This window comes from Myxocyprinus asiaticus, chromosome 46 (genome assembly GCF_019703515.2).
Source record: "Myxocyprinus asiaticus isolate MX2 ecotype Aquarium Trade chromosome 46, UBuf_Myxa_2, whole genome shotgun sequence".
In the NCBI taxonomy this organism is placed as follows: Eukaryota; Metazoa; Chordata; class Actinopteri; order Cypriniformes; family Catostomidae; genus Myxocyprinus; species Myxocyprinus asiaticus.
Window position 1 is genome coordinate 12,413,262 of NC_059389.1, and position 21,966 is coordinate 12,435,227.

Here is a 21,966-nt window from a genome sequence, read left to right on the forward strand (position 1 = left end):
CATGTCCTAACAAAATAAATAAATAAAAGGTATGATCATGTGGAAACCCCATTACTTATGATAAGATGTTTATTATATAGCATAATGCATAATATAATGTTGAGCCATTGAAGTTGTCCTTGAGAGTTCTCTGCATATCTTGGCAACTGGGCATCAATAAAGATTATGGAAATTAAGAACCTTTAAAGCTTTTATATATTCTAAGCTTTCAAACAATATCCACCCACTTTGAGTGTTCTTTACATATCCACACACACGCACACACACACACACACACACACACACACACACACACACACACACACACACACACACACACACAGACAGTGCTCTCAATCAACAAAGGTTTGAACCAACAGTGGTCTTCAGCTACACAAAATATGCATTATCTATCCATTTTGTTTCCACTCCACCCCCTCATGCTTTCCTTACATCTTTATCTCTTATTCTCCCACTCTTTTTGGGGTCATAAACAACTTTAAGTGTCTTTTGATGCTTTAAAGACTTCTGAAAGTCTCTCGCTCTTGCTCTCTTGCTGTACGCAGTGCAGAACATTTACAAATATTTCTCTACATCAAATGTTCCTACCAGTGGCTGTCCTGACTCATATAGTGCCCTAGGCAAAATCAGACATGAAGCGCATGAAGCATGTAATTTTTTTCAGTGTTAAAATACTTTTTCTATTCTATTTTAATTTGCAAATTCAACCGTAAGTAAGCCATTTGATTCCCCCAAAATGTGACTGTGACTCTGTGGCACTTTCTAAATATTGCTATGTTTGTATGAGCATCCTGACCAGCTCAACAAAGGAACATTGACTCAACCAATGGCATGAGTTTGGGCGGGACTATCTGTTTGACCGGACCAATGGTAGATGGGGAAAGTGTTCAGGAAATAATTTGTGCAATTCTGTTTGGTGACGCTAGTCATGCAGAATTTACACACCTTACTTTTAAATTGAATTGTAAAAAAATTAGGGCTGTCAGTGTTAATTCAGTGCGATTAATTATATAAAAACTAACCTGTTAAAAAATAATGCAATTATTCATACCCCAGACCGTAATAAGACATTTTCCAACCAATTCCTATCAACTGAAGCTTGAAGTACTGTACCACCTTTATATTTTTACAAGTCTCGGTCAGCAGGGGCAGTAAGCGCAACTGCAATTGTACAGGGAACAAACCACACTTACTGACAGCAGAGAGCACAAGATGAGGATGCGTTTTTGTATTCAAACATAGCTGGACAGAACGCAACTCTGAATGTAGGTGTCTTGAGCCGTGTTTTCCTAAGATTCAAACTACGTTTAACTTGACACAGCATTCTACAAATGCTGTTTATGACTCAACACAACAGAAAGTGAGACACTCCAAAAGCCAAGGATATATAGTGTCAAGTCCTTGGAAAAGCTTTACAATAAGTCAGTCTCGGACAGATTAACAAATTCAATTGCAAATGGAATTACTATGGACTGTAGGCCAATGATAGGCTTGTATTCCATTATATAAAAATAATAATGTTAGTCGATTAAAGTATTTAATTGCAATTAATAAATTTTATTTTTTGTAGTTAATCACAATTAATCGCAGATTTTGAAAGTGCTGAAATTTGACGCTATATATACTTCTTTTTCTGTCAAAATGCATTTATTTCCATCTAAGGAAAGAAAACAAAACTATATGTAACAATATAATGCTTTATTAACCAGACAAAGCCTTCCACAGTATAAAGATAGAAATGTACTAAAATAGCACCAATTCAAGTCAAATGAAACTTTTCCCAAAGTCTAAGTGGGAGGTTGACTAATTGAAAGAACTAGTCTCCCCATAGGTTGCATATTTATTGCAATAGGCATTAAATCTCTTAAACTCACATCCTACACAATATAAATCTGCCAGTAGACAGTGGTTATCCACTTTGTTACAGCAATTGTGAAGCCGCGTTCATGATTCAGTACCAGTGTCAAGCGCTGCTTTGAACTCCACATGAAAAGTGCTTGCAGACAAAATGTCTCATTCTGCTTTGGTGATGGTTAAGACTTGACATGCTGCTGTGGTAATTAAAATTCACCTTACTTTGGCTGGAAAATACTTGATTTCTATCACAAGTCCCATCTGGGCTTGTTTTGTATATTGAATAGTGTTAAGAGCTCCTTTCCCAATAATTTATATAATATATTATTTAAATATTATTAATCTCTAATATTTTGTCTCGCCGTTTGCGAAGCTAAGAACATATTATCATAACTTTTAATTTAACCATCTGTTTTTTTTTACAGGGCAGATGGTTTATTGCACTGTCTGGTTTTTGTCAAATAAACATAGTGCTGAGAAACATCTGCTATGCCAATGTGGTGGAGCCACTGTCACTTTGCTTTGGCATGTCAGAAATGTGAAGACATTGCACCTTGTAGTGCCAGGCCTGATGCCAGCCTCTAGGATCCGGAGCACAACTTGCAACGCTGCCCAGTGAACATCATATAAAAGTGCAGTTACTTCTGGAATCCCTCCAGCACTTTTCTAGTGAAATATCAAACAGACCTGAGATTGGAAGGAAGTTTTGATCTGAATTTTGTGTCCTTTGATTCCTTTGTGGCATCAAGCTGTGGCAAGCAGATAAGATGGGGCGAACATGATGGTTTTGTTGACACGCATTGGGGCTCTTAAGGTAAACGACATCCAAACTGTCCAAATGCCAACAGAAGAGAAGTCTTGAGAAGAGACGGCCTCCTAGCCTTGAGATGGCACACATCATTGTCTACTGTTAAGAGGAATGGCTTTGGAAAATGACATCACAAGTTAATTAATGTCTTTGTCAAACAGGATGGTACTCTGGACCTGGTTTTGATCAGGGTTTGGTATCCTTTAATTCCTTGGTGCTATCAAGCTGCTATCAAGAAAGGATAGTTCACCCAACAATGAAAATTCTGTCATAATTTACTCACCCTCATGTCATTCCAAACCCAATGCAGTTGCATTGAATTCAGCAAATGGGACATTCATCAAATTATTTCCTTTTGTGTTCCGCAGAAGAAAGAAATTCATATGGATTTGGAATGGTTGAGGGTGAGTAAATGATGACAGATTGGGTGAACTAATCCTTTAAGACTTATTTAGACCTATGTAAGACCATACTGACTAGTGGAGAATATTCTTTTCCAATGGATGATGAGAAGGCTTGAGAAGCACATTTCATTGTCCACCGTCAAAGGGAATGGCATTTGAAGATTGTCAAATTCATCCATTTACTTTGTCAGACAGGATGCTACTCAGTGCACTTGACCCAGACCATCTAAGCTACAAATCCATCATGCTTACAATTTGAAACACATTCTCAGAATTCAGATATCACTGACACATTCCTGACATCCTCTGTTGCCTTTTATCACTTCATTTTGATAAGGCCAGCACCAGTTTCTCTTGTACACCTCCCACTAAAAGCATGGGAGGGCACTCTCAGGAGGGCATATCACTATGGATAGGTCTACCAAATGTCATATCCTTGACTGACAGCAACAGCAATAGGTTTCAGTGGGACAGAGCATCAGAGCTCACCACTGGTATTCCACATGGGTCGCAATGGGACAGAGTTGATCTAAACCAAGTGTGGTTAGGTCTCTGCGGTACCCCACCTGGGAAAAGGGCTGGGGGAACAGGTTTAAAGAAGAGAGGTTTAAAGCAGAACTATCCCTTCAAAAACATAATTGATGGATGTCTCTATATGTCTTTATTATCAAGACCAAACTATTTGAAGTATTCATGAGCTGTGCATTAAGATGCTAATCATTATCCTATATGTTCTGGAGGCTGACTATAGCATGTGCAGAGTTGTGCCAGCTGTCAGCTGAATGATTTTTGCTCTCATGTCATACTAATATACAACTGAGATTATGCTTTCAGACAGTAACATAAATATAGCCTTATGCACTAAAGCCTTTGTTAAAAGATGCATTGTCTGTTTTAACTGCAATACAAATTTGCATTTGATAATGGTGATAAATGTTCTTAAAAGCACAATTTTTCAGAACAAAAGACACAATGTCTTTTGTAAAAGCACAAACAATTTAATGACTTCATTTCAGGGCCAGTGTTGTGCAAAGAAGAATCATTTTCTTTCAAGATGAAGGCTCCCTTACCAAGAGGATGTGCGAGAAAGGTAATTTCAAAACTGGGTCTCTCATCCATGTGCATGTGATAACATTTTTACACCTACAAATAATTTTTCTTTGTCTCACATACTTTTTTACAGGCTTGCTCAGTGCACAGCTCTTTCTTCGTTTCTTTTCTTTTTCTTTGATGTTTCTGTTCTAAAGAATTTTATGTTAGTTGTAAATGGTTGTGATTATGCATGCAATCTTTTAGAGGTTACCATTTGTGTGTTGGGGTGGGGGTAAGGTGCATATGTACATTGTTGTGTGAGAAGAATAGAAAAGAAAAGGATAAACACAGATTGTTTTCCCAACAGCTGGGTGAAAGAAAAAAAATGCAAAAATGGAAAACAGTACCATTGAAATGCAGTAGATGAATCATACTTTTGCTTCACAGATCCAGTTGCAACTACTGAAAAACCCATTCAGGAGTGCTGTGCATGTGGAACTGCCAAGTACAGAGTCACTTTCTATGGAAACTGGTCTGAGAAGGTGCATCCAAAGGACTATCCAAGTAAGAAGATTTGTAGATACCGTACATGAAATGAACAATACCATTTGTTCAATTTGACCTTCTTTTAACAATCATACCATTAGATATTACAGTACATAAAATTAAAAGAATAGTTTACCAAAAAATGAAAATTTGATCATTATTTACTCACCCTCTTGTTGTTGCAAATCTGTAAGACTTTCTTTTTTTTCTACAGAACATAAAAGGAGATGTTTTAATTAAAATCCCGTCTGTCTTTTCAATTCTATGGCAGTTAATAGTGACTCAGTTATCTCTCAAGCTTAAAAAGCACCCAAAAGTATCAAAAAAGTAGTCCATGTCTGTGCGTCATATTTCATGTCTTCTGCAGCAAACAATATAATACCATATATAAATATACTCTAAATTTTATATACAATATAAAAATGTAAGATTAGGTAATTTTTCAGTGATAATCTTAACGTCTGTTACCTGTTAATGAGGACTATAAGAGAAGCTCATTCACAGTGCCACACACGTTCACGCACGAACACCCATATCACTGTGAACGAGCTTCTCTCATAGTGCTCATGACATTAAGCAACAGTCATTCAAATTTTCTGAAAAAGGACTTAAATTACAGATCAGAAAACTTGGAATATGACACAGAAGCTGCATGGAATACTTTTATGGTTTTAATACTTTTGGGTTACCTTTTTTAAGCTTAAAAGTGAGTCCCTATCAAGTGCAATTGTATTGAAAAACACAGACCGGGAAATTCATTAAGATTTCGCCTTTTGTGTTCAGAAGAGAAAAGAAAGTCATACTGGTTTGGAATGACAAGATGGTGAGTAAATTATGACAATTTTCATTTTTGGGTGAACTATTTATTTATTTGCATTCTTGTTACCATTTTGATGCCACACAGATTTTACTTTTGAAAACCAGAGATTTTAACAAAGTACTTTGGCGAAAGAAATATGGGAATGGGAGGGCAACAATATCTCTTGCTCATGGCTTTAGCTCCCAGGGCTGGTTTGCTAATACAGCAGTCCGCAGGAGACCATGTTCATTACCTACGTGTGTGACAGCAATGATCCATTCGGTAACAGTCTGGCAGGCAGGCAAGACTACTAGCTAGGCTGTGATCATTTGTGAGATAAGACAAGCCGGACATATGTTGTCACAGAGTGCATTGCTAACACTGGCAAGATAATAGGTCTGTGGAAACAGACTTCGATGTATGCGGTAGGTAGCTACAGTATATATCTTTAAAGGGGAGATAAGAGTAGAGCATTGTGTAGAGATACATGCAAGTTCTTAGGTAGTTGGACACAGAAGTGCAGTAAACTAGTAAACTTTGTTTGATTTATCATTGTAATGTACTTGAGTTTTCACTCCTTAAAGGACTTATTCTATTTCATTATTCATTCAACAGAGATAACAAATGATTGTCTTTTTATTCAAAATGTGATTAAATTAGCTACTACTGCTTGCATAGGCAGCTGCCTTTAAGAGGCCTTTCACACTGAACGTGTCCTTGCACTAAAAAAAAAAGCTAGATGTAGCACCACGTATAGAGCAGAATGCAGGTGTCTCAAGAAGCATTTCTGACAAAAGTAATTTTTAACATGCCGCTTCTGAGTGGGACACTGAAAAAAACATCAAGACGTGGCGCAATGTTCAAAAACGATAATGATTACATAGAAAATCATTTGAAAAACAGCGCAGACAGATGCAAAAACATGTTTGGAGAGAACGGCCAATCGTCATGGAAACTTATATGAGACCTATTTGGAATGCTTTACATAAGCAGCAACTCTGTCCATCACAAAAATATTATTTTTGCATAATTCACAATTTAATAAAAAAAAATTATGTTAGCGTGTTGCTAAGCTAACATTGTGACATTATCATAAAAAACATAACACCCAGAAATGTTTGGTAGACTGATCAACTTTTAATTACAATGAACAATTTTTTTATAATTAATTTATTTTCAAGTATTGAATGAAATATATTTATTTATAATAAATGTTTAGCTTGTCTTGTCCATGATATCCAGTCTCTACAAAGGATACATGTGATGCTGCCTTAGAATTTAGAAATTTAGGAGGTATCATAAATAAGATGCTTTTTGAATCCACGTTGTGTGCTTATGATGCCTTAAAATGATCCCTTTGTAGGCCACTCACTAAGTTTTAGAACAGAACAATTTTATTTGCTCCAAAGGCCTCAGTCTCTTACTCATGGTCAAAGACAATAATCAAAAATATGTTATTTGTTCACTGTTGTTGTTTCTCTCCCAAAGGACGTGCTAATCATTGGTCGGCTCTCATTGGTGCATCTCACTCGAGGAGCTACGTGTTATGGGAGTATGGAGGTTTCGCCAGTGAAGGCCTTAAACAGGTAGCTGAGTATGGATCACCTGTCAAAATGGAGGAAGAGATTCGACAAAAGGTAGGCCTTTCTGCTAAGTACGGCGAGCTAACATTGGGATCAAACAGATTAACTTTAGCTTAAAAGTTAATGTTGTCATAATTGCTAGTTTTTCAGACAAAGATTAAAATATATTTACCCAGAGATTGGATTTCAAAACATTCTTTGTTGGCCAGGATTAGACTAAACTAGGACATTTCTCCAAATGCTATGTTTGTTTAGGATTATGTTAAAGGTGCACTTAAGTTTTTTTTTTTTTACTATTATAGAATAGTGGAGTAGTATTTTGAGAAATATGTTTAAAATGATGTACACTCACTTGAGATGAAGACTCATGTCAAAACATTCTTAGAGAAAATTTTTTTTTATTCTACATATATGGTGCTGGACGCACATTCATGAACACCGCCATGTTGAGATCATATGACCAGCTGAAAATTACTTCATTTATCATAATACTCCCGTGTAATTGGACGCTTTCAGTTTTAAATATATTAATCATGGCTGACTGCAATTAGCGCATTTCGACAATGGCATCTGTAACTGAGAACTTTTTTTGTGTGATGCTGCATCCCAACCTGGGGTCCGCAAGGGGGCCCAAAACAACATATGCTCTCTCAGTAATCACTAAATTAATACACTACAGTAGATATGTGTCAACTGTCTGTCTGTCTATCTGTCTATCTATCTATCATATAAAGATGTTCATACATTTCTTAAATGTAATATGAGGGGGCTCTTCAAGGAAAAAAGGTCGGGACTAACGTTTTTTCAGAATCCACAAAATCACATTCCATTAACGTGCTTATTGCTATCAATCTGTCAGAAGTTACTTGGCAGTCTCTTTTTGTGTATGAAGTTCTCCTCGCACTCATAGCATCAGAAATAACATGTCAAAGGTTGATCAGTTAACGAAGGGTGCTTGCCTGGCATCTTAATTACATTAGTCAGTATCAGCTAATCTTCGCATTGCTGTAATTTAATGTTAATTTCTGCCTTCTTCTAAGACATGTTAACGATTGCTTGCTGTTTGAGACAGAGCCGAAAAGGAAAGTCACATAGCAGTTTTTTTGAGAAGGTTTATGAAATATAATTCTACGTTAATACCGCGTTGAAACTGACGGGCTGCCTCCATGATAATTTTAAAGGTCACCTGGGAAAGGTTCTTACCCTACATGTTCCCATTTGTCTTTTAGACAATGCACTGTAGGTGGATTTGCAGTTCGCATCTTGACACATCTCAGATTGATGATCATAGAATCTTTTCTGCTTCACCCACATGCAAATAGGGCAGACATTTCTTCTCTTATCCAACCATGTCTCCATCAAGCCCACTATCACCTGTAGCACCTCAGAAATGTGTTTTGTTTACTACAGACATAATTTCATAATTGATTAGTCATGGGTTGTCTGAATAACTAGTCGACTAATCATTCTTAAAGGGATAGTTCACCAAAAAATAAAAAGGTTGTCATCATTTACACACCCTTTATGATGTTCCAAACCCATATTACTTTCTTTCTTCCATAAAACACAAAAGGAGATATTCGGGAAAATGCTTGCCTCAGTCAGCATTCAATTTGCATCTTTTTTCCATATGATGAAAATGAATGGTGACTGAGGCAGTGATTGAAGCCGTAACATATCCCTAGTTTTACAAACATATGGGATTATATTTGTGCCAATTGTTTTGAACATAACTTTTCAAGAAACGAATAAAAATATAAAATAAGAATGAAGAAAAACAATCTGAAACGAAAAAATAAAATCAAAGGCAAAATTTAAACTCAGTCTTCAAATAAACAGCATAATTTGTTAATAGGGGTGTAACGGTACACAGAAGTCACGGTTCGGTACGTACCTCGGTTTTGGGAGCAGTACTGACGAATGCCATCACCATGAAAACACACTTAATTACCCCATTGTCAGCGCATGCACTCAAACCATCACAATTCCCACTTTATTATTATTATTATTATTAATTCTGAAGAATTGAACAGATTATGAAAATCGCAATCAAGCATGGAGCTTGTTTTCACAGGATGTAGACCTTCAAGGGTATTGCATTGCATGGGTATTCAATCCAAATGTTTTTGTTGAAAGACATTTTAAATAATGCTTCAAAATGTGACTTTTAACAAACCAGCTTAGTGATTGATTTTAAAGTTTGAATGGATTAAACTTGATTAAAATTGTTGTGGAAATATAATCACTTTATTAGTGCAGTTCCGTCAACATTGCAGTCATGTAGTTACAAGATATACAGAATACACAACACTTACTGAACAATATGTACACGTAATACACAATATCCATATTACATAATACACACATTGTACACAATATACAGACAAAAAAACAATAAATAATATAGACAATAAAAAAATTATTTACATATTGTTTTTTAATGTGTTACACCATTTATAATTTAACATTCATGAGAACGCTAAAACATTAGGGGCTTGTTTCTTTTTATTTATTCAGTGTTCCTGTACTGTAGATATAACTGTTACTGTACAATTTAATTAATCTGGACAAACATTTTAAATGTCTTCACCTCAAACATCGATAAGTGCACAGTCAAACTGGAGAATGATCATTCATGTTCATTTTCAGACATCAGATGTCAGTCATAATTTATCATCTATAAAACTCACCTGTTTCTGGTCTAGAGATAAAGTTCTGTACAAATACACTATTATAATTGGTCTATAATCTTCAAGTGGTCTCAGGTATTTTTATAAGCTTAAAGGATGTTAATATAATGTAGCCTGAATGTGAAATGGAATGTGCCTGATGCAAGGGTCCTTCCTAATGATGTATCTGTAACAGAAGCTTTCCTTTCCAAGTATGCAATCTGTAGTATGTGGTAATGAGTGCAGCATCAGGCATTATTAATTTGTTTGTCAGAATGCTAGTCAGAGGCTAGTGTATGTAAAGTGTCTAGTGTAGTCTAATAAAGTATAACTGTTTGTGTACTTGTGAATTGTGTTTGTTTGAATCTAGAACTCAAAACAAATTTAGTAGAACATAGTCTGCATAATATCACAGTATAATAGTGTATGGAGCGCCAAGTCATTCAAAGGTGATGTCAGGGGATGTATTTATCTGTGCAGAATAGCAAGATTCTAGTCTGATAAGGGGCAATGGACCTCTGGTTCCACCACTCCATCATCTGGGTAATAAGTATTTTGTTTGTGCTGTTAAATGAAAAGGAAAAGAGATTATAGTTAAACACTACAAATGGCTTTGAACTCCAATGTAACAAATGGCTGATCTAAATTATTAATGTATTTGTTTTATATTATTAGTTTTTTTTATTACTTCTAAAACGATTTTCTAGAATGTGGATGTGGCTACTCTTAAAAAGTTGTTAAAGAAATGGCTTATGTCATTACTCATAGCCTCATTTTATTTCAAGCCCATATATATGACTTTCTTTCTTTCATGGAACACAAAAGGAAATGTTAGGCAGAATGTTTGGGAATGACAGCCTCAGTCCCCATTCACTTTCATTGTATTAAAAAAGAGAAATAAAAAGTACTGAAACTGAATTATTACATTCTGACTTTTGTGTTCCATGGAAGTAAGGCATACAAGTAAATAATGACAGAACTCTCATTTGCTAAATCCATACATACATAAATCATTCCTTAATTGGGTTAGAATAACTATGTCCTGACAACTAATGTACAGTTAAACATAATATAATCAAAGAATGGGCTAAACCAAGATCAAACTGCCTTATAATGTTCTGCTCACTAAGGAGCCTCTCATAAGACAGGGAGGGATTTATTTTTTATTTTTTTTTAAATAGTTTTGTTCCCTTGCAATTAACAATGGTTTTACAACAAATACCATAGTTATGGTTACTGTAGTAAAACTAGAGATCCTTGAGTAAAACCATGATTAATTAAAATCTCTAATCATTATAATCATGGTTACTAAAAAAAAAAAAAAAAAAAAATGGTTACTACATTGTTGCTACAATATTATTACAGTAAAACCATGGTTTCTGGCAAGAAAAACAAAACAAAAAAAAAATCCCTCCCTGTCTCTAAGGGACTCAGACTAGCTCTTTGTCTGAAAAGGCAATAATTTTTATTAGACTTTAAGATAATTACTCTTAATTATACTGACTTAACTAAGGCTGCCTCAAGTGTCCTGTTGATGATGACGACGATGACGGCAATGCTGCTCCTGAAAGCTTATCGCAACAAAATAATAGGTGAAAAAAAAATACAGATACAATACAAAAGCAAATGCCTAAATATATATCATTAAACATTAATGAATTATGAAGATGCTTGCAGATTCTCGCACTTTTACACGCAAAACCAGAGCCCCTTCCACTGACTGACCTCTTGTTCCAGGTCAAAGAGCTGTCAATCAAAAAATCAGTAGCCAATGAGAACTCATCTCAGTTAGCCTCGCCCATACGAGAGTTTTGTGCCAGAACTGCAAATGAAAATTCAGGGAGCATAACTGAAAACTTTGGAATTGTGACTGAAAACTCTAGCAGCGCATTCGTAAATCCTGATCAGCAAACGCAAGCAGAGAATATCGTTTACAAAGGATGCTGTTTATTTGAAGACTGAGTTTAAATTTTGCCTTTGATTTTATTGTATTTTTTAGTTTCAGATTGTTTTTCTTCATTCTTATTTATATTTTTATTCGTTTCTTGAAAAGTTACGTTCAAAACAATTGGCACAAATATATTCCCATAGAAACAGACCCACTGCATGATGTGATGAGCCAATTAAAACATATAACTTCATTGCAATGTCAAAATGAAATAGATAATTCACTATTGGTACTACCAGTTCATGAGAGTCTTATCAGATTGCATTTTTCACTTGGTGTAGGAAGGTTTTTGAATTTTGTTGATTGTCTTGCATTGTGGTTGACGGATTTACCCACAATTATTTATTGATTTGTGCTTTAGGCTCTTTCAAGCTATCAAGATTAATTTTAGTTGGCATTGAAAACAAACAAACAAACAAACAAGCAAACAGATTTTTCAGTTGAACAATGAAAAATCAATATTAAAAATACAAAGACTCGTACAGTGCAAAAAGACTAAGACACAATACAACATTTCAGTACAGAAAGCCATCACCCAATAGAGCAGTTTTACGATCTGGGGTGTCAAGTGTCTATCATATTCAGAAATTGATTTTGTTTAGTTGTATCTTGTCTATTTATTTATTATTATAGCTCTTTTGTCTCCTGTGCTTTCAGGGCTTTTTACACATGCTTGATCTCAGTTCTGATACTTTTGGTTGCTTTTACTTGACATGATCATTCATCTTTGGAGGTGGTATGAATGCTTTGTACTTCTATAAGGGTGGATCTGTATAGGGACAGTTTGGACTGATATACTTTGTGGATTTGTTTTATTCTATTTATACTATATACTGATTAAATTCTACTATACTCAGAATTAGGGTTGCAAAGGGGCGGAAAATTTCCGGTAAATTTCCGGAAACTTTCCAGAAACTTTCCATGGGAAGTTAAGCTGGGGAATTTTGGAAATATTGGAAAAAACTTTGGGCACTTGGCTATATGCTGCTGCATCTTTGTGGCATTCTTAACATAGGTCTTTGCACAGTATTTGCAAATGAACACAGCCTTTCCTTCTACATTAGCTGAGGTAAAATGTATCCACACATCAGATGGCGCACGTGGCATTGTTCTGTAGAATAAGATTAGAAAAAACTTGTAAAAAACACTAATGCAATGCCATGCACAGATATATAAATAGTTAGCTAAACAATTGGAATATTCTGGAATGGTAAAAATATTTTACAATTGATGATGGACAAATGAATAGAAATAGGCTAGATGAATAGATGAACACTCCTCAATCAGCATGCTAATTCAAACTATAACCTGCGTTCTTGTATGATAACAGAAAACTGGCTAGCAGAAGGCAGAAGAAACAGCATCACAGTTGAGTTAGCTAGCACCATGATAGCTAGCCTCTTAAATTGTCAATGAAATGGTGTTAGCTAGCTTACATTTAGCATATCTGATTTACTGGCAAGCTAGCTACTGTATAAACACATTTTGATGTAGTATTTGCTACTTAAACTTTAATACCATAGATCAAATATGTTTACCCTAGTAATATCATCAAAACTTACTTGACTGGATGTAGTCCTTGGGCTCAAATGTAGTATTGTTGCTTCAATAGTCCTGCAGTAGTAAGCAGCCTGCAGTAAGTAGTGTGTTGTGTGCATGTGATTGAGGAATGCGCAGGGTAGAAATTAAACTAAATTTGCACTAAATCTGGTTGTTTTAACCAAGATTATGCTGCAAGATGTTTTTTTTTTTTTTTTTCAACTACATTTAAGTTCCCTGCTATAGGCTAACTTGCAATTTTGCAAATTTCCAGTTTATTCCCATTAATTCCTGTTAGTTCCCATATATTCCCGTTAATTCCCATGGAAAGTTTCCAACTTTGAAAATTCCCGGAATTTTGCAACCCTACTCAGAATAGTATATCCTGTCTGCTTTAAGCAATGTTACTTTTCAGAATAATTCAACAAAGTGTTGGAATATCACAAAAGATTTCATGTGCACTATGATCATTGACCTCTACATGTTAAAAGGGTCATATCATGAGAAATCAAAGAGATAAAAGAGAAAAAATTTCCTAACATTCGACTTTCTTTTTTATTTGGAACACAAAAGAAGATAATTTTTCCATACAATGAAAGTGAATGGTGACTGAGGCTGTCATTCTGCCCAACATCTCCTTTTGTGTTCCACTTAAGAAAGCCACAACATGAGGGTGAGTAAATGATGACATCATTTTCATTTACTATCCCTTTAAGGGTGCAGAACCAAAAAATGTCCTGTATAATTCTAAGGGTTAGGGAGAGTGTGGAAAATGGTCATAAAAAGGGGGTTGAAATATCTCATATAATTTTTTAGAGCTTTTATCATAAAATAATCATTTTTATTTTCCTCAGACATCTTTTAGTGAGCAGTATAATTTTTTCCAGCTATAAGCTTCTATGAAGAGACTTTAACAAACATTGTTGTTCCATAAGCATCTTATCGTAAAATTCAAAGGCATTTAGCTTTTTCCAAAAACCATCACAGTCATTTACCGGCATATTTGGCAGGAATCATTTCAGCATAAGACATATTGCTTTTGGGAATGCAATCACAGAACATTCACACCAGAAAAGATCAGTGAAAATAAATATTTGAGGAATGTGACATGACTCAGTTGTAGATCACGTTGCAGTGGTCGAATCTCTTCTGAATGCCAAATTGCAAAAAGGAACACAGTAATACCTATTCAACCCCATAGCAGAGTGGCTCTGTAGTGGGGTTTTGTAGTATGGACTAGCATAGGCTCCCTCCGTTTTAAATTCTAAATTCATTGAAATCGCAATCCCTGACCTTAAAATATGGGGGAAAACTCTCACTTTTCACTAACACAAAGCAGCTTTGCATTTAGCCAGAAATATTGCACTAGTGATGAATTATACAATTATCTGGTTTATGGCCGCATACTCAATGGTTCTATCATTAATGCTTTAAGTCAGGTAACACAGCAAAGTCAAAAGGTCTTTTGAAAGGCTGTAATTTTCTTTCCTTTAGCTGGTACATGGATAAAGATGTAATCTTTGTCTAGTCTTTTTAGTGCCAGCGAATGGAATTCAAATCATCAATTTTCCTCTGTTTTATGGTGATTAAAATATGCAATTTTCTCTTTCTCATTGTCCCCTGGTGAATTTTTTCCTTAAACGTATGGTATGCATGACCACAGACACCTTTGTACTTAGACTTGTTGACTGAAATTTTGAACAGCATTATAAAATGCTTCAGTTGTGCTTTAGTTAATGAGGTAGATGTCATTTTTGTTATAAAACAGACTTTGATCGCTTTGTGTTCTCTCAGGAAGGTCAGTCAGTTTTATCCGATGCAAGCCTATGGAATACTTTAGAGTATTTTCGGCCTTCTTAGTGGTTTTCGACTTTTTCCGTTTAGAAACAAAAAGAGATATTAGGCAGAATTTGTATGGTGCAACGAAAGTGAATGGTGACAAAGACTAACATTTTGTCTTTCATGGAAGAAAGAAAGTCATACAGGTTTGGAACAACATTAGGGTGAGTAAATGATGACACATTTTCTATAATCCATATATAGAATATTGTAACTTGTCCCATCTGAAAAGGCCTGGTATTTATCCCTGTCAGAGAAAATTCCTTATTGTTGTTCCAACTTAGCTGTTATGTCATTATGAATATTATTATCATCTCATCTCGGTAATGATGTATTTATCCCACAATCTATCAAGAGCACAGTATGAGGCAAATAGAAAAGTGGATGAAATGGGCTTTGGAATGAATCTTTACCCAAAGAGGACAGGATGGTTAATGCTTTTGAAACACATTGTTGTATATAACTGTGGAATTTCCATTTCTACTAACAGTATGGGACCTCTCTATTTACATGCTAAATATGTCACAAGAATTTTTATTGTGCTGTATAGTTGGGTGTTTGTTTGCACCTCTAAGAAAAGCAATTCATTAAAGTGTTTGCATGCCCTAATTAAGCAGAACTGATATGTGTTTGATGTTGAGTTATTGCTGACCTACTGAGCATGATGTTGGTGCTCCTTTCCTTGCGTTAATTGTCTGCTGAAGTTACAAAGCCTCTATTTTCAGAACTGTTTTTTTAACTTTATATACCTGTCAAAGGAATAGTTCACCTCCATGTTGTTCCAAACCTATATGACTTTAGTTCTAATATAAAACACAAAAGGAGATGTTAGGCAGAATGTTAGCCTCAGCCACTATTCACTTTTAATGTGTCTTCTTTCCAAAGTGAAAAGAGAGTGAGGTATATTATTCAAGACAAATATAAATAGTTATGTTCACACGGGTTAAGTTCTCGCTTTAACACGTGAGCCACTCTGAATGAGGTGAATGAGGTTCTCCTCTAGTGCTCATGAATCGCAACTTCAAAATATGATGAATTCATATTTTAAATGTATTATACATATTACTTTAGCTAAAGTAATTTACTTAAAAGTAATTACTTTAATTGACAGTCAGTAACTGTAATCTGATTACAGTAATTACTTACTTTGTAATGGGATACACCCAACACTGCACATGGACTGCTGTAATGATGCTTTTGTGTCCTTTTTTAAGCTTTCAGTTGAGGTACTATCAACCGCCATTGTATTGAAATGGCTTACAGCAGCATATTAAGAAGGGATAGAAAAATGTGTTTTAACATCGAAAAATATACACTTTACCTTTAATTCATTCATTCATGTATGGTAATTCTAAATAAAGATAGTTGATTTTTCTCCTATTCTCTTATTGCGTTTCTCAAAAACTGATTTGCATTCTTTTGAAAGCCTTAATGACATCAATTTTGGATTTTAAAGTATACACATTGTGTTAAGCTGAGATAAGTTCTAGCACAGCAACACTCAGAGATCCTCATTAGCATTTCAGGTCATCATCAAAACAACACATATATACAATTGTTGTTCTCAAACTAGCAATTAAAGATTCAGTCAGTCCCCATACTAAATTTAGCCTATCTTCATGATTTAACTTCTCATTTCTACCTTTCTAAGCAATTTATAAGAATAGTTTACCCAAAAGTGAAAATTCTGTCATCATTTACTGACTTTTATGTTGTTCCAAACCCGTACCCTTTCTTGCGTGTAACACAATGAAAAAGATGCAATTAAAGTGAATGGTGACGGAGGGTCACATTCTGCCTCTTTCTTTGTTCCACAGAAGAATGGAAGTCATACAGGGGGTAAATGATGACAATTTCTTTTATATTTTTGGTGAACTAGCCCTTTAAGAACACATCTCTTTTGTGGATGTGACCTGCGAACAAACATAGTCAGGTTTGGTTTGCCTATTTGTGCCTGTCTTGGTCTCGAGCTGTGAACACAGTGATAAGAACAGAAATAGTTTCGAATTCCTAATACCTGTAGCCTGAGCTTGTGGGGCTTTGCATGGTAGCCATCAGATCCTTACACAGTGTCTGAAAATTATGTGCTTTCTGGTTCCATTGTCCATTCTAGAACATCCTAGGCCAGTTGACGGCCGCACTGTTTAAAAACACAGTACTTTAGCTGGGAATAATCGTCTCATTTGAGCCAGTTGGCAGGTTTCAGGTTGCCTGTCAGCTTTGCTTTGGATGCTTCTAGGAGATATCTATGAAAAACAAAGCTAATGCTTCTTCTGGCTGTGTTTCCTTCAGACATTACTGCTGTATAAAAAGGAGGACTTGTGAATTGTTTCAAAGTTTGTTATGAGCAGATAGGTCACTATTTAAGCACTGTCAGTGCAATTTAAAAGAAATAGTTTACCCAAATATGAAAATTCTGTCATTATGTCCTTATTTCTTCCTTTCTTATATGGAACACAAAAGTGTATTTTTGAAGAATATCCTGGCCATTCTTTTCCATCTAATGAAAGCGAATAGGGGCTAGGGCTGTCAAGCTCTAAAATAAAAAAAAGAAATAAAAAAAATGAAAAAATAAATAAATAAATAAATAAAAAAAAATAATTAAAGTATCATGAAAGTAGTCATTAAGGAATGTTTCACCCAAACATGAAAGTTCTCTCATCATTTACTCACCCTCATGCCATCCCAAATGAGTATGACTTTCTTTCTTCTGCTGAACACAAAGATTTTTAGAAGAATTTCTCAGTTCTGTTGGTCCATACAATGCAAGATACTAAAACTTTGAAGGTCCAAAAGGACATGAAGGCAGCATAAAAGTAATCCATAAGATTTCAGTGGTCAAATCCATATCTTTATAAGCGATATGAAAGGTGTGGGTCAGAAACAGATAAATATTTATATCCTTTATTCCATCAATCTCCACTTTCACTTTAACATTCTTAATTTTTGCAATTCACATTTTTCGTGCATATCAGCACCTACTGGGCAGGGAGGAGAATTTCTAGGATAAAAGGACTTAAATATTGATCTGTTTCTAACCCACACCTATCATATCGCTTCTGAAGATATAGATTTAACCACTGGAGTTGCAGTGTTTCCCACAGGATTTTGTGAGACTGTTGTGGGTGAACCTCGGACCCTCTAAGGGGGTCTATGAGAGTCAGCTGAGGCTGTCCCTCCTGCTGCCCCTGCTGTCTCTTCTGCCACCTGGAGAATCTGTCTCTTCTGCTACAAAGAAACAAGTAACGTTAAGATCCCACTGTTACTCCAGTTTATTTCTTGACAAAAGCCTATGAATAATCTGTTTGGCTATTCACTTGCCATCTAACTATGCTAGCTATCCTAGCTAGTTACCTCTGTAGCTGTTTCTTCCTCATCTGGTGGTGGATTTTGCTCTCTCTCTTCTTGAAATATTTAAAAATGCTCATGATCTGAAAATCAAGGTTACAAACATTAAGCTTAAAACAGTAGTGTTATTTCAACCGGCTGAACAGTCAACATAAAGTTTAATGTAAAACTCAACTTAAACACAGGGGTGTAAATTAATGAATTACAAATACTCGCGTTACTGTAATTAAGTAGTTTTTCCCAGGAACTGTACTTTTTTAAGTAGTTTAAAAATTGTATACATTTACTTGAGTAAATTTTAAGTGCTGGAACTGTACTTTTAATGTGCTATTTTCCCACTATCTGTGTTTGCTACTTCCCTGTCCTGATTTTATTTTTATCTATCAACATGATTGGCTAAGGAGAGTCTTGTGACTCCTATCAAATTAAATCACATGTATAAAACGTCATGGTTACTTGTGTAACCTCCGTTCCCTGATGGAGGGAACGAGACGTTGTGTTGATGTAGTGACACTAGGGGTCACTCTTGGGAGCCCGAGACACCTCTGGTCTTTGATAAAAGGCCAATGAAAATTGGCGAGTGGTATTTGCATGCCACTCCCCCGGACATACGGGTATAAAAGGAGCTGGTATGCAACCACTCATTCAGGTTTTATGATGAGGAGCCGATATAAGGTCCGGCCATTTCAGCGGGTAGTTTAGCATTGTGACGGGAGGGACACAACATCTCGTTCCCTCCATCAGGGAACGGAGGTTACACAAGTAACCAGGACGTTCCCTATCTGTCACTCACTCGACGTTGTGTCGATTTAGTGACACTAGGGGTCCCTATACGAATCGCCACAATTGGCTGAACTGTGTTACGTGAACTGGCGGTGTGTGGTGGGCAGACTACTGTGTGCCTCATAGCCAGCACACCAGGTCGACACGTAACCTCCCCCAACATAGTTATGAGTGTCGAACGGCCCTTTTTGGGGACAAGTCGACTATCCAAGAGATAGAGACAGGCTTAACCCCTTCTTTTTTTTCCACTCCCTAAAAAAAAGGGGGATTATCCGATTGGGCCGCCAGGTCTAGTTGGGGGGTGTCCCTCCCAAGGGGAAGACACAGAGGAGACCACACCTCGCCCAAAGAGGGGGGGGGGTATTTAAGTGGAAGGATACGTCACATGGTCTTTCCAACCATGTGGAGAGACTTCAAGGTAGATCCTGCCCAATGGGGGAGGAGTTACTACAAACATGGAGACTGGGCAGAGGGGCTCTGCCCAAGGAAGATGCAGTTTGCCAACAGGGAAATGAATTAGCGGAAGATACATATCGCATGGGGTTAGCCTTACAGGGAACCGCTTGTGTTGTGTGCCACTACCTGGGATGAAACCGGTTCCACCCGGAGGTTGTAGAACCTTGCAAAGGTGTTGGGTGTTGCCCAGCCCACTGCTCTGCAAATGTCTGTTAGAGAGGCACATCTGGCCAGGGCCCAGGAAGCTGCTACACCCCTGGTAGAATGGGCTCATAGCCGTACCGGGGGCGGCATGTCCTGGGCGTGATATGCCATAGTTATGGTGTCAATGAGCCAGTGGGCGATCCTCTGCTTGGAGACAGCGCTTCCTTCCGCTGTGTACCAAAGCAGACAAAGAGCTGCTCAGAGATTCTAAAGCTCTGCGTGCAATCCAAATAGATGCGTAAAGCGCGCACCGGACACAGCAACGACAGGGCTGGGTCTGCCTCCTCCTGGTCTGTGCAAGCAGGCTCACTGGGGGAAACGCATATTTGTGCAGGCCAGGGGGCCAGCTGTGTGCCAGCACGTCTATGCCGAGGGGAGCCTCGGTCAGGGCGTACCAGAGCGGGCAGTGGGGAGGATTCTTGGGAGGCGAACAGGTGCACCCGTGCCTGTTGAATCAACTCCAAATCAGCTGGACCACCTGAGGGTGGAGTCTCCACTCTCCCCTGAGGGTAATTTGTCATGACAGTGCATCCACTGTAGTGTTGAGGTCGCCCGGGATGTGAGTGGCTTGCAGCGACTTGAAGTGCTGCTGACTCCAGAGGAGGAGATGGCGGGCGAGTTGTGACATACAACAAGAGCGCAGACCGCCTTGGCGGTTGACATATGCTACCGTTGCCGTGTTGTCTGTCTGAATTAACACATGCTTGCCCTGGATCAATGGCCAAAATGAGCAGAATTGCCAACAACTCAAGGCAGTTGATGTGACAATGCAGCCGCGGACCCGTCCAGAGGCCGGCGGCTGCATGCCCATTGCAAACAGTGCCCCAGCCCGTTTTGGAGGCGTCTGTTGTGACCACGACACACCTGGAGACCAGTTATAGAGGAACACTTGCCCGTAGAAATGAGAGGTCGGTCCAAGGGCTGAAAAGACAGTGACAGACCGGCGTGATGACCACGCGATGTGTCCCATGGCACCATGCCCATCTTGGGACTCGAGTCTGGAGCCAGTGCTGAAGCGGCATCATATGCATCAACCCGAGTGGGGTGGCCACCGCCGAGGATGCCATATGCCCCAGGAGCCTCTGATAAAGTTTCAGTGGAACCGATGTTTTCTGTTTGAAGGCCTTCAAACAGGCCAGCACTGACTGGGCGCGCTTGTTTCTAAGGCGCGCCGTCAAGGAGACTGAGTCCAACTCCAAACCGAGAAAAGTGATGCTCTAAACCGGGAGGAGCTTGCTCTTTTCCCAGTTGACCCGAAGCCCTAGTCGGCTGAGGTGTGTGAGCACCAGGTCCCTGTGTTCGCGCAACATGTCTCGAGAGTGAGCTAGGATTAGCCAGTCGTCGAGATAGTTGAGAATGCGAATGCCCACCTCCCTTAACGGGGCAAAGGCAGCCTCTGCGACCTTCGTAAAGACGTGAGGAGACAGGGACAGGCCGAAAGGGAGGACTTTGTACTGATACACCTGACCCTCGAATGCAAACCGCAGGAAGGGTCTGTGTCGAGGAAGGATCAAGACGTGGAAGTATGCATCCTTCAGGTCTACCGCCGCGAACCAATCTTGATGCCGGACGCTCGCCAGAATGCGTTTTTGTGTCAGCATCTTGAACAGGAGTCTGTGTAAAGCCCGGTTCAGCACTCACAGGTCCAAGATTGGCTGCAACCCACCGCCTTTTTTTCAGTATGATGAAGTAGGGGCTGTAAAACCCTTTCTTCATCTCGGCTGGAGGGACAGGTTCTATGGGGCCCTTCCGTAGGAGGGTAGCAATCTTCACGCAAGGTGGCAGCGTTTTCGCTCTTGACCAAGGTGAAGTGAATACCACTGAACCTGGGCGGGCGCCTGGCGAACCGAATTGCGTAACCGAGTCGGACGGCCTGGATCAGCCATCGAGACGGATTGGAAAGCGCGAGCCACGCGTCCAAGTTCTGCGCAAAGGGGACCAAGGGGACCAAGGGGACAACGTCGTTGGACGTACCAGCATGTCGGGCCTCGCGGCGGGGCGGAGCTCGAGGTGCCACACCACGTCGTGGCCGTGCTGAGTCTAGGGACATCGAAGCACTTACCTGGCTCCTTGTGACGACCCCCGGAACAGCCTGGAATGGGGGAGGAAGAGGCCTGTCCTCATAACCCGTGGAGACTGCCACATCGGGGGCGG

The 21,966-nt window shown here is 38.2% G+C and overlaps 1 protein-coding gene across 2 annotated transcripts in view; it reads left to right on the forward strand.

Moving 5' to 3' along the window:
• LOC127435815 (spondin-1-like) overlaps positions 1-21,966 on the forward strand; it is a 111,146-nt gene that overhangs the window by 9,703 nt on the left and 79,477 nt on the right. For both annotated transcript variants that reach the window (XM_051689543.1, XM_051689542.1), the window contains exons 4-6: positions 4,083-4,156; positions 4,546-4,662; positions 6,932-7,080. In XM_051689543.1, the coding sequence (XP_051545503.1) occupies positions 4,083-4,156; positions 4,546-4,662; positions 6,932-7,080 (340 nt within the window). The remainder of the gene's footprint in view (positions 1-4,082; positions 4,157-4,545; positions 4,663-6,931; positions 7,081-21,966) is intronic.